This window comes from Hippoglossus hippoglossus, chromosome 18 (genome assembly GCF_009819705.1).
Source record: "Hippoglossus hippoglossus isolate fHipHip1 chromosome 18, fHipHip1.pri, whole genome shotgun sequence".
In the NCBI taxonomy this organism is placed as follows: domain Eukaryota; kingdom Metazoa; phylum Chordata; class Actinopteri; order Pleuronectiformes; family Pleuronectidae; genus Hippoglossus; species Hippoglossus hippoglossus.
In genome coordinates this window covers 3,506,710-3,523,454 of record NC_047168.1, presented here as the reverse complement: position 1 = coordinate 3,523,454, position 16,745 = coordinate 3,506,710, and the positions used below count along the sequence as shown (strand labels likewise).

The 16,745-nt window shown below is 45.0% G+C and overlaps 1 protein-coding gene across 1 annotated transcript in view; it reads right to left on the bottom strand.

The window, feature by feature from the left end:
• Positions 1-362: 362 nt before the first annotated feature.
• Positions 363-16,745, bottom strand: part of LOC117751798 (mitogen-activated protein kinase kinase kinase 11) — a 37,543-nt gene continuing 21,160 nt past the window's right edge. Inside the window, exons 3-10 of the mRNA XM_034568719.1 lie at positions 14,611-14,759; positions 13,354-13,529; positions 12,558-12,804; positions 9,581-9,697; positions 5,984-6,155; positions 5,771-5,883; positions 4,966-5,577; positions 363-2,953 (exon numbers count right to left, since the gene is read on the bottom strand). Coding sequence (XP_034424610.1) covers positions 2,352-2,953; positions 4,966-5,577; positions 5,771-5,883; positions 5,984-6,155; positions 9,581-9,697; positions 12,558-12,804; positions 13,354-13,529; positions 14,611-14,759 — 2,188 coding nt within the window. The 3' untranslated portion in view covers positions 363-2,351. The remainder of the gene's footprint in view (positions 2,954-4,965; positions 5,578-5,770; positions 5,884-5,983; positions 6,156-9,580; positions 9,698-12,557; positions 12,805-13,353; positions 13,530-14,610; positions 14,760-16,745) is intronic.

Below are 16,745 nucleotides of genomic sequence, written 5' to 3'. Positions count from 1 at the left end.
CCAATCAGTATTTCTACCCTGTAATGCTCCAGTGAAAACATGGGTTACATGACGAGTTTGGGCCACGTGTAAGGGGGTCTCTTCCAGTTGCTCACATGCCTGACCTACGCCAATTATGTTAACGGACTAGACGCTTGGGAACCCGGCTCACTCCGGTTATGCATCACGAGTCTGAGATGTTGTGACCTGCCACACCTCACGCATTTCCCAGGATGCCTTTTGAGAAAACTGTCGGAACATGTTACATTAGGTGTGCAGAACAACCACTGACAATAATGATTGTGAGCCAAGAGTGGGATGAGGCCGTTTGTCAGTGGTTGCTCTGCTGCATTCTCCTCTGTTGAGGCTACTGATGCTAAAAAATTCCTCCCTGTATTAAAATGCTCAAACGTCTCTGCTGCATCTGTTCTGAGAACATGATATGTCAGTAATCCAGAGGTTCCTACCAGATGTTTTCGGTACTGACATAATGGTTTAGGATGGATTTCTTTTCTGACCATAGAACTGTGAGTAGAGTTCAGTAACGCCTAAGCTCAAGTTGTGCAAAGCCAGCCTACAACTCACAACCTCCCTAAAACATCTGATGTTTGACGCATTTTACCAAAGGACTTGTTTGACATTGTCGGAAATTTCTTTTTGTTGCACAGAGTTAAATGGGAAGAATACCTCTCTCATGTGCGTAAGCTGAATATGTTGCTCACATCAGGAGATGATTAGCTTAGCTTAGCATAAAGACTAGAAACAGGGGGAAGCAGCTAGCCCGGCTCTGTCCAGGGGTAGCAAGTTGCAGTTGATGTTGAATACATTGAATAGACAGATAAGAGAGTGGCGTCAACAATGTCGAACAAATCTTTTGGAATCAGGTTTTGCAGGTATCACTTCTATCAAATTTGTATTTTATATACAGTATTATAATGCACATATTTTTTACAAACTTTTTATTTTATTCTCTGATCTATATTTTGGATTTCTTTTTATTGTTTTTGTCTTGGTCTGTATATATTTCTATTCTTGGCTGCAGCGACTAATGAAATCCAATTTACAGGGGTAAAAAAAACAAACATGAATTTCAAATCTTACAGCTCCTACTTTCTTCGATACAAATTTTGATGGATCCATGAGAAAGAAATGCAACATTTCAGATCTAGTTTTTCTAGTTCAAGAACTGGATGAAAGGACCAATGACGACCAAGTTAGTGGTGCACTGTGAAATTGTGGGCTGGCTTTGTGAGGCCACTGTGGAGATGACTGAAGAAAGCGTCCATACTGATGTACTGTAGTATCTTCTAATAGTTATTTTTGGTTTGAACCTTCCTAAAGCATCAGACGGGTGGTGAGAAGACAGTCGGGATAGTGTCAAACAAGTCAAACAATCACAGAAAAGTATATTGAAGTTACATTTAAATACTATTGTCTCTCTCTGTATCATCCAGTGTGGCGAACCCACCCGTCTGGAGCTCTGCGGAGGCAAAAACAACTTATTTGCAGACACTCTTTGTCCCAGCTCTTACACTGTCACAGTGGCATTCTTTGGCATAGGGAGGGAACGCAGAGGGCTCCCCTGTCTTGTTTCCTGTGCTCTGTCGCCTGCCAGCCCAATGAATCTGTCCAATCCCTGGCATTTCCCGAGGAATGTGACTGGAATGTTATCTGCTTCCAAGTGGAATGCCTGGGTCATGGTTTTGTCTTGGATTTCATGAGCAGCCTAGAATATCCACTCTGAGTGCTTTCTCCCATAATGCAACAGGGCAGACTGTTTTAAAAAAAACAAAAACAACAGTAAGCTTTCCTTGAACAATGAGTCTAGACATACATGCACACAAGCGCGCACACACATGGAGACGGCATTTTCTTCCACAGCAACGCTAAGCTGATTTGCAAATTTAAACCAAATTCAAAGCATCTTCCCTACGCACCAGATTATCCATTCAAGGAACCTTGAAAAGATATATATTAAAAACACTTCATGAAATAAGGCACTCCAATTTTTCATTGTCCTGAATGCTTTCAGTCTGCAGAGAGGTAGCGACAGATGAAGCCGTGCAAGTCGCCTTATCCACCTCTGCATTGTCACAATGCTTCAAAGGTAGGGGGTGATGAAAGCAGGTGATATGAGCAGTCTGATAGGATCTGAAGATGGAACTAGTGATCTGTGGTCTGCTCCTTCAAAGGGATAGAGAAACAGAGATAGAGAGGGAGAATGAAATGGGCACCAGCTGTTGGTTTACCTTTCCTTTAAGATGTAGGACAAAGTAGTGGAAACAGTCCTGGTCTGTGCTCCTGTGATAAAACTGCACTTTTTAAACACTCAGGAGGGAGACGTGGTCACAAGCCAACAGACGAGGCCTTGTTTAGAACCGGTCATCTCTGAGCTGAGTAGGGGACTTGAAGGGCTTGAGCCCCATTGTCCGGCGGGGGTGAGCCCTCTCTTTGGTGCCATCCAGGGGCTTGCTGCAGGCCGCCCAGCCCAGGTCAATCAGGGGCGAGTCGGCTGGGTTGAGGGGGACAATGCGGAATGAGGGCAACGTGGGCGAGCCGTTGGTGGAGCACGGGGCAGAGCGGGATGTGTGAAAGGGAGTTGAGAAGGGGTCAAATGGTGAAGCTGCGTCCGAGTCGCCCAAGGGGTCAGCTTTGAGGGCAAATGGATCACAGTCCGGTGATGGGAACGGGTCACAGTTGGTGAACGGGTTTGTAGGGGAAGGCTGATAGCCCAGGGGGTTGCTGTCCGAGCGGATAGGACTGCGGCCCACAGTTGAGTTCCCTCCGCCAGTCGAGATGAAGCTCCAGGGGTCGATGCGGGGGCGGATGGGTGACGGGCGGGGCCGGGGGATGACGCTGACCTCCAGGCGGCGGGTTTTGGGGCTGCAGAGGGCAGGGTTGGGGTGGAGAGAATAGGGCACAGAAGGTTTATCCTCGGCGTCCTGTGTGTCTTGGCAGAAGGGCAGGTCCAAAACTGAAAAGAAGAGAGAGAAAAACATCAAACGTGCTCTGCAGCCTTTTAGAATTAAAACTCTTAATGGCTGAGGGACTTACGAATGACAGACTTCAAATACAAAAGTCAAAAACGTAGCAGCTGAGGCAAAGATATCCTGAATAATTATATTAAGATTCTAGACAACTGTCTCGTTGACAACAGACTCCGTAAGATGTGTAAAATGACAAAGACTAATATATATATAAAAGGTTTAAACATTCAACATATTAAACATCTTCATCACCCCGTCCTTCATGTTCTTGCTGGAGGAGTTTTCAATTGTTAATCTGGAATGTGCTTTCAAACTGCTGCACTGCTGCTCCACTGCTCTTTGATGCATTCCTACCCCATCTGAATGCAGCACTTGTTCGTGCATAATTCTAGAAAACACATACTCTAAAAACATGCTCACATTGATCCAGACAGAAACATGAAAGTAGAAGACTACTGTTGCAAAAAGAATTGGAACAAGCACCAGGGCAGAATGTTGATGTAATTAGTCTACATTGAGAACAACATAGTGCCGTGTAACTACATGACGGAGCTGCAAGCAGCAAGTGTAAATTAGCACCGACAAGAACATTAAACTCAGAATAAATCACCTCGGATGAACATTCGCTATGTCCAAATGCGATGTGTCTGCCAAATGGCATTACTTACGTGAACAGCAACTCTCCGTGCATGCAAAAGATAAAGCTGACAAGACAGGGGAATCGGGAGTCACATGAGCAAACCAGTGTCGGTATCCTCTAAATTCATCTCTCTCTTTCAAGCTTGCATTCACAGCCAGTAACCTTGTGGCAGTCTGTCAATGCATCTGAGTCATTGCGCTCAATAAACGTAATAAGATGCTTAGCTAAAACATTCCCTGTTTAATTAAGTGTGGCTTTTCGCCTCTGTGCGCCCCATGTAATGAGCGCATGCGGTTTGTGAGATCACGGTTGTTGGCGGCGGAGCAGGCGAGATATGTCTGCTCGCAACCTGGGGGCAGCGCTGGGAGAACGGCGCTGTGGAGAATCCGGGGCTTTGTGAGTCAAACGGACCAGATACGGAGTGTGAAATGTTTCCCAGGGGGCACTCTTAAAGCCCCTCGTAAAGCCCACTCGCTCTTAAAACAACCAATACCCACGCCTCCGTCGTTACAGCTCTAAACTGTGTCAGTGCTTCGAAGAAACGCATATTAGTCTTTGGGAAAAACATGTGAATGCACTGTAAATGAAAGCAGCTGGTATGCAGATAATGTCTGGGAGCACGGCACTGTACAAGAATTACAACAAAAGTGTAAATATGCCCCATGAGAATGGATAATTGCCTATTTCAAAATGTAATGAATGCTAATCCCTCTGGCGTGTGCTCTTTTATCATGTGTCACGCATGTATTTAACACAACATACAAGACACATTACATGTCTGGATATGAGCATATTTGCACTCAATACAACCATAATGCACAGCTGGGCTCCAGCCAAAGACTCTGAGGGAGAGCCCAGAAAGACTTTGCCGTGTCGGTGAATTCATGAACAGATGATCAGCAACTCTGAATCCAGCACTCTCTGGCTCTGTGACCTCAGCTGTGCTGCCTCATGTTTCGCCGTCAACTTTGCAACAAAAGAGAATCTCTGACTCTGAGGGAAAACAACAGGGGCAGAAGATTTGATGCTAGCTTTGCTGAGCAAGTATTAGCAGTGGGGCCAGCTGTTACCGGAGATATGCAAATTATTACTCAAGGTATAAGTTGGATCCAGTTTTAGTGTTGGGCGTCCTGAAGAAATGTGGTTAAATCATGCAATTAAGTTAAAAAGAAACCCAAGACCCAATCAGGAGAAGAGATGTACTTTCATAAGGTTGGGAGACAAAAGAAAAATGGTCAAAATAAACTTCAAATGACTTCTAGCCCCGGGTATGAGTCAGAGGATTTCTTACACTTCACATAGTGCAAGGATCTTTTCCTCTAAAATTGGTGGAATACCCCTTTAAGGTGAAAAACTGACCTAGCTGGGAGGTGTGCAGGCCTTGGCTGGACCTCCTCCTCCTGTCAGCTTTGTGCTCCCAGGCCTCGCAGTTGGTCTCCCCGTTGGAAGAAGTGGAACTCAGGGTCCATTCCGCTGGGCTGTTCTTGTCGTGCTGCAGGGGGGTCCTGGGGCTCTGCGGACTGTGCGGCGTCCGGTGGCCACTCCTCTCGCGCGGGTTTGGCGGTGGTGGAGTCAGGGGCAAGGGCTTGAGTTCTTGGTACTGCAGAGCTAAATCCAAGAGCGGTCTGGGGAGCGGCTCAGAGGTGGATAATGAGATGAGATCGTCCACTACTGGGGGGTCTGAGATGAGGGGCTTAGGGGAGGAGATCTCCAGTTCGAAGGTGGTGCGGTCCTCTAGGGATGGGGGGTTAGTTCGAGGGGGCACCCTTGGGGGCATATCAAGGCAGCGACCCAATCCTACTGAGGCCAGGAGGGAGGCACCCCCGAGCAGGGCCTGGTGCGTGCCCCTAATCAGGCCACCGTGGGAACCCCTCTCAGGCCTGGGGGAGCCAGCTGGGGAGGAGCCACCTTCCTCGCTGCCCGAGTCTCCCTGAGGTAGAGGAAGCCGCAGGCTGTTCTTCACTGAGGAGCCTGCAGAGAGAGAAAAATGATTTTTTAAGTTTTAGAAAGACACAGAAGGAGAAAGAGACAGAAAAAGAACACTCAGTGCATTTATTATTCATTTAGCGTATTTATAATTCACACTCATGCCAGTGTGAATTATAACACCAGCTAATGGAAGATGCAACTGGCGTTTAGGCAGGTGATGGAGGGCACCGGTTACCGTTCTGTGCAGGGGGAGGGGTGGGGGTGGAGGGTCTGTACTCCTCAAAGTCGTCCTTGGACTCTCCGTTCTCATTGCTGTCTGACCCCAGGAGCTTGGCTCTCATCGAAAGACTGAAAGCGACAAAAAATTAAGAAACACTGAAGCGTGGTGCTGAACTAAGTTGAGTCCTTGTAAACCCTAAATGTTCACATGTCAAAGAAAATGCTTTACCTGCTTTCCTGCGGACTGAGGCGCAGCACTTTGGGGCTTTTGGGACTTTTCGGGCTCTGGGGCCTCCAGTGGGGGCACAACCTCATGTCTCCATTCGATTGTTTGAGAGAGGACGCCTCAAGAGGCCAGACTGGGCTCAGCCCGAACGACCTGCTGTTGTCACTGGGACTGACTGCAAAGAAAAAGGGAGAAAAATATAAGCTGGCACATTATCAGTATGCATGCCACCCGGCTGTATTCTAATGAGGTGAGGGAGGCATTTTTTAAAAGGCATCTTTCACAACAACAACAATTAAGTCAGGCCTACACTCGTCTCCGACACGGTGACATTTAACTGACCCCATGGCTACATTTCATGAAACTTCAACAAGTGCCGATCTCTTCTAAATTGTGTGACGATGACGTCATTATAGGGGATTCAGTCTATTGGGCAATGTCAGAATGGTTTACAGAGCAGGAGGTGGAAGGAAGGGAGGAGCCTCTCTTACACCAAAATTATCAGGTATGAGCAGGTTTTTTTAATGCAGTTAAACTCGCTAAAAGAAAGGGGGGATGCTGATTGAATCCATCGCAGACAAAAGCCGGATGTTAGTGGGTTTTTGGACCAATGAAAAAGGGGCTTAAGAGAAGATGACAGGAAGTACAGTGTGCAAATAAAAGCTGTGAATTTCAAATGGCATTCGCACTCTTTACCTCCCCACCGACTGGCACGTGCTCCAAACACAAAGCATGTGAACAGTCAGTCATGCACAGACTGGGCGTCCTGCCACATCACCTTGCACTCACACTTTTTTTAACCTCACACCCCCGACAAAGCTAAATGGAACCTTCTCGACACAAAGGCTGACATGTTTGACAAAGGAAGGGACAAAAGTGGAAAATGGAACTTTAAAAAACTTTAAATCTATTGTTTTTATTTCGCCGATTTCTGGCGATGCTTATTCCCAGCGATTCCCTCGCTCGTTCCTGTCATTTCCATTGCAGCTTCAGAAATTGCAGCTGTGCTCTCTGAACGGACAAGTTGTTCTGTTTCAATTGGCCTGTACTACACTGGCGGCCTGGCTCGTGCACTTTGCCTCCCGTCTCTCTCTGACACAATGCTTTTCAAAGCATCCACAGAAAGTCAGTTGATAGTGTCAGTGTTGCAATTTCCACCAATATCCAACTGTTGCTTGAAAAAGAAAATCCCCAGCATTTTCCTCTGTAAACACTCCTTTCCTTTTGCAATTTGTCCGCATTAATGTCATCATCTTTATGTTTACATGGTTGTAATATTTTTGTATATTTCCCCATTAGCTCATCTACTCATCATCAGCCCCATGTTGCATTTCTACTTCTGTTAAACATTATTAACAAAGGTGATATTCATTTGCTGCTACATATGAAACAAACAGCTGTGCAAACTGCAGATGTTGATCAGGTGTAATGTTTACTTTGTTCACCGTCTTAGTATCAGCATGCAATCCTCAAGTACAGCTGAGGCTGAGGAGAATGTCGTTACCTCAGCTAAGGAGGTTATGTTTCCGTCTGCATTTGATTGCTTGTTAGTGAGTCAGACAGGATTACAAAAAAACGTCTCGACTGGTTTCCACTGACTTTCCTCTGGACTTTACACTAGGGGCTCCAGCCGGGAAAAGTCAGCAGAAATTCTGGAGGCTCTCACTCGGACATTTGCATTCACACATACATGAAGAAAGTCCAGAGGATCTCCGAAATTCAGTGCATGTCTGAAAGCAGCTTTAGTTTTGAGGGTATTTCGTCATAAACCGAAGCGTGGGGTGAATGTTAACTAATCATCTATATCATCCTCTGAATATCCAAATTATGTTCCTTCAGGTAAATATTAGGATATTTATCTAAATGAATGAAAATATTTGCATTAGGGTGGCGCTAAAGAGAAATTCAGGAAACCACTCAAGTCAACAGGACTCTTTTATAAAAGGATGGCAAAGAACTGTACTGTTAAGTGCTTTGAGTAATCAAGACTAGAAAAGCGCTGTATACATAAAGACCATTTATCATTTGGACCCTGTGTTAACTTGCACATTACAAATGAGAACTTGAACTCAATTTTATCTCTATCAATGCAAGAGCTGTTGAGATATTTAATTCAGGACAAAAGCACGGGGTCGACCAACTGACAATGCCTTCATTAGAGCAACACCACTAGCTAAATTGGAGTAATAATGATAATAATAATAATATGGATAGCATATACAGCAGAGGATGTACATGCACAGTACATGTAGCAACCTCTATGCCTCAGGTACTGGAGGTGGAATGAGGAATAGCACCAGTGAGACAGTAGCTAAAACGAACCCTGCAACCATTGCAAAAATAAATGAGGGCAGCTGTAACCATTAGATAACAGTCTACCGAGATGTTAAAATGCTAACTCTTGTTCTCCCAAATTAAAATAAGTCCCTCAATAAATGTGGGATGATTTAATTTCCTTGTTATTGAATTCAGTAGACTTTGGCAGAATGGGAGACTTTACCTCAAAGACGATTGCTCTGTAGGTTTTTCTTGTGCCACCCCCTTCACTAACTTGTATTCACTGAACAAAAACCATGTTGAATGGAGCTCTGTGCACTAAAGCAAATCATTTTGGCAGTTCTCTAGACAAATATGTTTGGAAAGCAGCAGCAATAAATCACTGCTTTCTACTCAGAGGGCAAGCATAAATATCCACTAAACACATTTTAATGACTGGCACACTCTTGGCTTAGTGATTGCCATTAAGGGGAGTCATTAGGAAGTAAAGAAAACCAGCCCTCTATTTAATGAATAAATGAAGCCGACAGATGTTTTGGATTTACTAACCACTTTTACAGATAAATGTTTCACTGCAGTTTGTGCTTTTATGCCAACCCCCGGTGGTAATTGTTTAGAAAAAAAAATCCCTTTCACTGCCTGTTGCTGCACCACAAATTTCCTCTTGGGTTTTGTTAAGACGGCCCGTGACCTACTGCCTACAGGCTCGATCTCGGGGCGTTTGTCTGCGAGCCTGACAAGCAGAGGAGCATTGTAAATCTCTGCCACTGCTGCAACCCTTCTCAACCCCTTCTCCTGCAGCAATGAATTCCTCCCAGCTTATTTTTAATTCAGTCAACCGCACTGTAGCCACTACATGCATATAAAAACTGGGGAGCGTTTCTGCATGGAGAATACAGCTCCATGGCTCCCCCCACTGCAGCACTGGGCGAACTGCAGTCTGAGTCAGGCTGCAGTGGGAAAAAAAGCTGCTGAGCCGCTGAGAGGAAGTCAGATAATATTTGGACTGGAACAGACTATTGAAAAGGGAAAAGGGTGTGTGTGTGAGAGAGAGAGAGAGAGAAAGAGAGAGAGCATTAAGCCAGAGAAGGGTAGAGAGAACAAGAGGGGACCCACAGGGAAACAGGGGAAGACAAAGAATTCGAGTGGGTGGTTGAGAACACATGAAAGAGTATTGAAAACTGAGATGTAATGTTGCAACAGAGTCTGTGTGTGCATGCAACAAGGCCAGAGATGCGACATTCTTAGTTTTTTCCCCAATGTCTCTGGAGGCTCACACACACACACGTGTGCGCATCCAGGACAAAAAATGGCTGCACTCACGTTGGATCGCACGGAAACGTGGGCCGAAGGAGGGCGAGGAGCCTGAACCCAGATCAGGAGAGTTGCGCCTCTTCTCCAGGCCGGGGGAGGCTTGCACTGTAATCTTATGGATGAAGTCTGCAACAAAAACAAACACACACATATTTATATATATCCATTCCAGTCTGTATGTCGACGTGACCTTGGGCTGGACAGTGAACCCCAAATTGCCTGAGCTGTATCATCGTCACACGAGTTTTGAGAGGTGCTGTATGAATGTGTGTGGGAATGTGCCTTGTAGTGTAAAGCACTTTGAGCGGCCGTTGTCAAGAAAAGAGCTATCTAAAGGCCATCCATTTTACCATTCCATTTACACACAACTCTGGGTTTCCTCGCTCGACTTCACATTCATACACGCCAAAGAGCTGTCAGCTGTTTTGAAGGTTGCAACACTTGTGTTTAGGTTCCTTATTTCTCCAAAAAAGCCTTAACTGGCTGTCACGGCAGTTTCAGAGTTTTTCCAGGAGATTCAGAGCAATACATGTTCTCATCTCAAATCCTTACATTACATGGCTAATTTCTGTTAAGGGATTGAATGGCACGTAACTGCTAGCCAGGGATAAAATAATGCTGCTGCCACAAATACTACTGCTTATAACAAGCTGCGTAGCTTAAGTGCTAATTAAGGCTTAGTTCGATTTAAGGGCACTAAACGTTAATTTAGGCAAAGATATCAGTCAATCCAAAGGGAACAAACTCAGGCTTTACTAACAGTGACCAACGCAGCCAGGAGGGAAATTTTGAAATAAATTATTCTCTCAAATTAGTTACTCATGGCCTCATATTATAAACCATTCCCTCAAATTAATGTGCACGTGAAACATCAATTCCCTTTATTTGATCTGTCATTTGTACCCTTGGCTTTTTTTAATTGCTTCCCTTAAAATCAGTAAATCATGTTCTTAAATTGCATATTTACCGACATTATCAAGTGCAGTGGTCTATAATGAGGACAGAATGAGATATTGCTATTAATTTGAGGTACTGAGTTAATTATGTGGTTTGACATCACAACGTCATTATTCAACTGCACAGATTGTACACAAAGAAAGACACACATCAGGCCTTATAGCAGCTCCTGCCATTAGCTAGCATTTGCTCGCTAGCAAAATAAGATAACCTTAAAAACAATATTTTGTTTAAGTCCTAGAATGTATGTAAAGACGTGTACATGACAGATCCCCAAAAGTGAAGCCACCCCCTGGTGGCTGTATAGCAGTATAGGTCATACATTCCACCTCTTCCATGTTAGTGTATGGGACATGGCCCAAATTAACATCAATACACACGTCACATTATTTTCCCCAAAGATGATTTCTGTCCTGTTTAGTTCTTATCACACTGATGTAGGTCCATGGTTTATTTTTTCTACAAAAACTGGGTGAAATGTCATGATTGACAGCTGAGACTGACTCGTGATTGGTCCAGTGCGTTTATCAGCGGGACCCAATACCACGGCTCAATCCCCTGATGGCTACTGCCCGGACTCTGGCTCCAAATGAAGACAACAGTGCAAGATACCAGCGCTGCTCTCTGCTATATTTTGGCTTCATTTCTTGATATTGTGAGGAAATGGAGATATGTTGTCCATCTTTATATAGAGTCTATGGTTCCAGTTAACTGAGATGACTCCAGCCAAAACCTGAGCTAAAATTATACATTTGGACTTCATATAATTTTACTTTTACTTAAAATGTGCCATAGCCACGCACCAATGTTGCTGTCGCTCTATTTCTAGCAAAAAGTATTTGTTTCTATGTATATTTACCCTCTATATAACCATGACTGAGCCAAATTTGCAATGCTACAGAAAAGCCTCAATGTCTTTTATCCTTGAATTTTCATTCTTTCCATTTCTTTTCCTGGTTCTGATGGAATAAAAACAATTTAAATCCTAATTCCTGAAAAAGAAACTTTTTGAGAATACGTGATGAACTAAAAGTTACTCCAAAGGGTGCAAAGAGCAAGACTAAAACAGGATGAAGGAAAATAATAATAATCATTGGTGTAAAGAGGAAAGGAAAAAAGAAAAGGTCAGAAGGACAATAAAAACACTAGGGAGGAGAAGAACAGAGACAGAGAGAGAGAGAGACAGAGAGACCAGCATATCCATAGACAGGAAGTGTTGAGGCGTGGTTGGCTCAGTCTCCCCTCTCATCAAACCCCCACCACCACATCACTGCCCTGCTGCTGCTGGGAAAGGCCTAACCACAACACCACGCGCGCGCACACGCACACACGCGCACACGCGCGCGCATGCACGCACGCACGCACGCACGCACGCACGCACACGCACACACACACACACACACACACACACTGAACCCCAGTGGATGTGAACTGCAGCGGCCCATGTGACTTTGTGATAGTAGAGGATACATAAGGAGCAGCAGCCAGCTGAGTGTTACAGGGTAAACAGGTAGCAACAAGAGAGCGAGTGGGTCATTGCAGATGCAGCATCAGCAAGTCAGACCTGTGAGATCAAGGCTTTAGTAGCATCTTTGTCAAACCATGGTCTGAGTGGAGTTCCAGGGGCTTTTTCAGAATAAAGTGATACCATTTTTTTTTTTGAAGAGCTTTTTTTGTGATGAAAATATAAGAAAACTATTTCAAAGTTATTACATATATGCAGCACCAAATATCATGAGTCCAGCCCTGATATGATCCTGCAGCAAAGCTGAGCTACAAAACAGTTGCACCACAGAACACCACCCCCTCCCACACACACACACACACACACACACACTTCCTCTTCACTGCTCTCTTGCATTTTTTTTGTTTGTACTTTTGTTGTTGTTTTTATTGCTTGTTGAGACTGAGCCAGTAATGGCTCTTGGAATGGGATTTCTCGTCAAGACTGCAGACTGACACAATCCGGCTATATTTGTTTGGGACTGAACAAATCAAAGACACTTCAAACACACACACAGACACACACCTTGGGGCATGCTGATCTTCTCGCCATTCTTGCTCTTGAGCTTGTGCTTCTTGAAGGTGCCCTTCCTCTTCTTGACGTTGGGCTTCTCCTGGTTCTGGTTCAGGTGGTGGATGAGGAGGCTGAGTTCGCGCTCGAACACGTCCTGCTCCCACTGGGCCAGCTGCTGCTCGCGCTGCCGCAGGAACTCTTCATGGGACTTCTGCTCCAGAGCCGCTCGCTTCAGCTCCTCCTCGCGGCACCGCAGCTCCTGATGGAGGAGGGGGGAGGTGTTTAATATAAGCAGGTCCCAATCATGCATGACTGAGGTTATGCAGGTTTACAGTCCCATCTCCTCCTGGGTGGCAGTGAAGTTGATTGCAGGGAAACCTTTCATCAGTATTGTGGCAAGATGACTAGCAGCTTCTGTTTGACATTTTATTTGATGTCACACAGATTAGTGTTTGATCTAAAGTGTTCAGTATATGGGCTTCTCCTCCAGGGACCTTACATTAGATACTGTTCCAACCAAATAAAAACAAAGATCAAAGTCAAATGAACATCCAAAACTAAAATGAATGTTTCTTTGATGTGCCGTCTTTGGAGATAATTTACTTCAGGTATGAATGTAAAAGTGTATTGGTTGCAAAGATTGCTGCTATTTCTGAGCCTGACCAGAGTGTTACACCAGAGAGGAGACAGCGAGAGAAGCATGATAAGTCAGCCTCTAGCAGGAGTTGAGAGTTCTGGGTAGCTGAATGGATCGCAAGGATCATTGGAGGAAAAGAGGTACGCGAGTGGTTTGCACAGTGCCTCATACCTTCTCCTTAGCCCGGAGTTCATCAAACATGTCCTGGATCTCCAGTTTCCAGTCCTCCTGCAGGGAGTGGAAGGAGTCCTGTGGCATCTCTTCCTTCACCTGCTGCTCCAGCGCCGTCAGCTGGGCCAGGATGGAGCAGAAATTGGGTCTCCGGTGGGGGTCCTGGTCCCAGCACTCTGTTACGTATAGAGCAGACACAGTCAGACAGCGGGTTCTACACCACACACCTGCACTCTTGGGATTATTATGTGTACAGTTGCATAGGTGTCCTCACAATGAGACACAGGTATTAAGGCGTTTTATGTTGGAACAACTCTAATCCTTCTGTGTCCTTAAATTACTATAAGATTTATTTAGTTCGGTACCGAGTGGTAAAATCTTGTTTCCTAAAAACAAATGGAAAAATCTTGTCTCCACTACAGTTTCACTTCTTTGGACATTTGTCTTGAATCAAGGGACGTGAAAGAAGGAAGTCACCCAGTGATTCACCATTTTCCTCACACACACTGATCTGCACTGGAAAAAGACCAATTGTATCACCCAGATAACTGTGAAGACTTAAAATCAGGCCAGAGTTGGTTATTTCTGTTAATTGAATGAATATTCTGCAGCAACACCTGTCGTTTGTATTTTCACATATTTCAGGCATGAGTGTGAACCTGTGTGAACATCTGGAGTCAGATTGATCGCTTACTCAAAGTGTCACGCTTTATTAACTGGCTGTGAGGGGTTTCGCATAATTTGCTGCAACACTTGGGGCATTACAAGCAGATCAAAAACCAATCCAATAATTAATTAATCCTCTGAGGTGGCTATCGGTGGTTTGTGCGCACTGATCTCCTTTATGAACACAGTGGTAGAAAAACAAGCCGACATCACGACAAGAGGCTAAGTGGAAAGACTGCACACAGCGTCTGCTTCAAAGCAAACGTACGTTCGGTACAAAGCAGTTAACATGTTAGAAAGTACCCAGGTGACGTTTCTTTTTAACTTGAAACTTAACAAAGGAAGAGGACAAACAGTTACAAACACGCTGGTGGCCCCAGCACGACACACTTCCCCTGCACAGCCGAGTTATTAACATACAGGAATTTGTTTGCTCAATTTCAACCCAGCTTTGGGGAAATGGAAAGAGAGCATGCCGGGGACACCAACGATCACACGCAGGAGGACTCGCACACACCACTGAACTGACAGCAGCAGTGGCACGAGGGCATCCAGGTACATTGCTACACATAAAGGTGCGCCCCCCCCCACCTGACATGAGCTGAGCAAAGGGTTCGGGGCACGTGGAAGGGATGGGCAGCGTGAGCTTGTTGACGGCGACTCCGTAGGCGACAGCGAGTCCGTCAATCCCTTTGTACGGTGACTCTCCTGTTAGCAGCTCCCACAGCAGAACACCATAGCTGGAGGGGGGGGGGGAAACACACACCACAAGGCATGAGACAGTGCACTCGGACTAAAATTAGACACAGAATATAATTTCACAACAAGCATCATTATACAGTATTTTGCAACACATATAGCTCTGAATTCTTTGGAATTTTAAAACATGTGATACATTGGAAATTATTTGAATCAAGCTGCTGCAGTATCACTGTACTAAACAAGATTTTCATTTCAGAAGTCTATGTTACAATGCCCATTCGTGTTTAAAATACGTTCTTGACCGCTGCAATACGGTAATGTTTTCATATCCTTAAGCTGTTATAAATACATACTTCCCGCAGCTGCCTCACTGAAGAGGCCTTACTGTAAATAGAATCATGGCCGATCATGGGTTTTTCAGCTCAATAAGTCTCAAATTACCAGCACCAGGATTATCTGAAATATAGTTTAGTCCACATGTTGCTTGCAGACCATTCAACTCAATGTTTGTGGATCAAATCTGAGTATAGTACACACACACACACACACACACACACACACACACACACACACACACACACACACACACACACACACACACACACACACACACACACACACACACACACACACACACACACACACACACACTAAATATATGGAGTTTAGATACTTTGTTGCATTATGAATTGTAAAGTGTAATTTTAATTCCACTTCTTGCTTACTGCTCCACATTAGGCCTTACATTTTCACTATCATAGCAGTGACAGAAGAGAACCAAGACGCATTAGTGCTTTGGAGAAATTTGCATGATGAAGCACGTGCTGGCAAAGCAGTGTGAGTTCATGAATACCGAACGTGAGCCAACACAAGTACACACACACACACAGAGACACACAGACACACACATACAGACAAAAAAAACAGGACTTTGGAGGCCACACAATGGGAGCAGCCCTGTGTCCCAAGAAGTTGAAGCTTGGTGCAGGACTTGGATCTCCCACACTGTCAATTAGCCCTCGCCCGGACCTGACCGAACGCACAGTGGAGGCTCGCTAAGTGGAGAGCTCAGGCCGCAGCCCTTTTTTATTTAGTTCTTTAATTACAACTTCCACACACTGTGACTGTGCAGAAACGCTGCTCGCCGGCTCGCCCCGAGGCGGTCGGCGTCTCCGCGTGGCAGCTCTGGAGACGGGCGGCCATGGACAAATGAGAAAGAATGGCAGAACAAAGATGACCCTTCATTTTCAGTGCAGGGCCGCCCGCCTGCTACTCGTTCATTTCGCCGTTCTCCAGATTGCGCAGTGATTGCTGTGAAAATGAGGTGCCGTGGGTTTGTTGTCGAGAGGCGAGGGAGACGGAAAGTGAGAGGATGTACGTGTGAGATAGTGAGAGAGCAAAGAGCCCATTGAAATAGTAAAAAAAAAGAAACTACACTCTCTCGGAAAATAGGGTTCTATCAAGTACCAGAAAATTCCTTAAGTGGCTTGCACCAGAGCAGAATCTCTTTTGGTGTTCTCAAGGACGCTTTCAAAGAGGTTCTCTGTCACAGCATGCTCAATTGGTTTCACATAGACTATGTATGAGTGTGCAAAGATCCTTTTTACGAATGGATGATATGGTCCAAATCCACAGGATTAAAATTAAACCCTGGCATATGAGAGTCACTGCAATAACCACAATGCAGCAAAGCCGTGAATGCATTATTGCTTTAATTCATAATTTATATATATATTCCCTGTTGCTGAGTAAGGACGGCCCGGCTCACTTCATTCCAAATGCAAATTCACATACAGCACTTAGAAGCCATCTCCAATCCCCTCTCAACAAATCACAGTTGTTTCGGTCGTTATTATGAAACCACAGACCATAATTGAGGGACTCTTCTAACTCTGTGTAGATGTGGCCAAAAACCCATACAGATAGGAGCATGTACACACACACACACACACACACACACACACACACACACACACACACACACACACACACACACACACACACACACACACACACACACACAC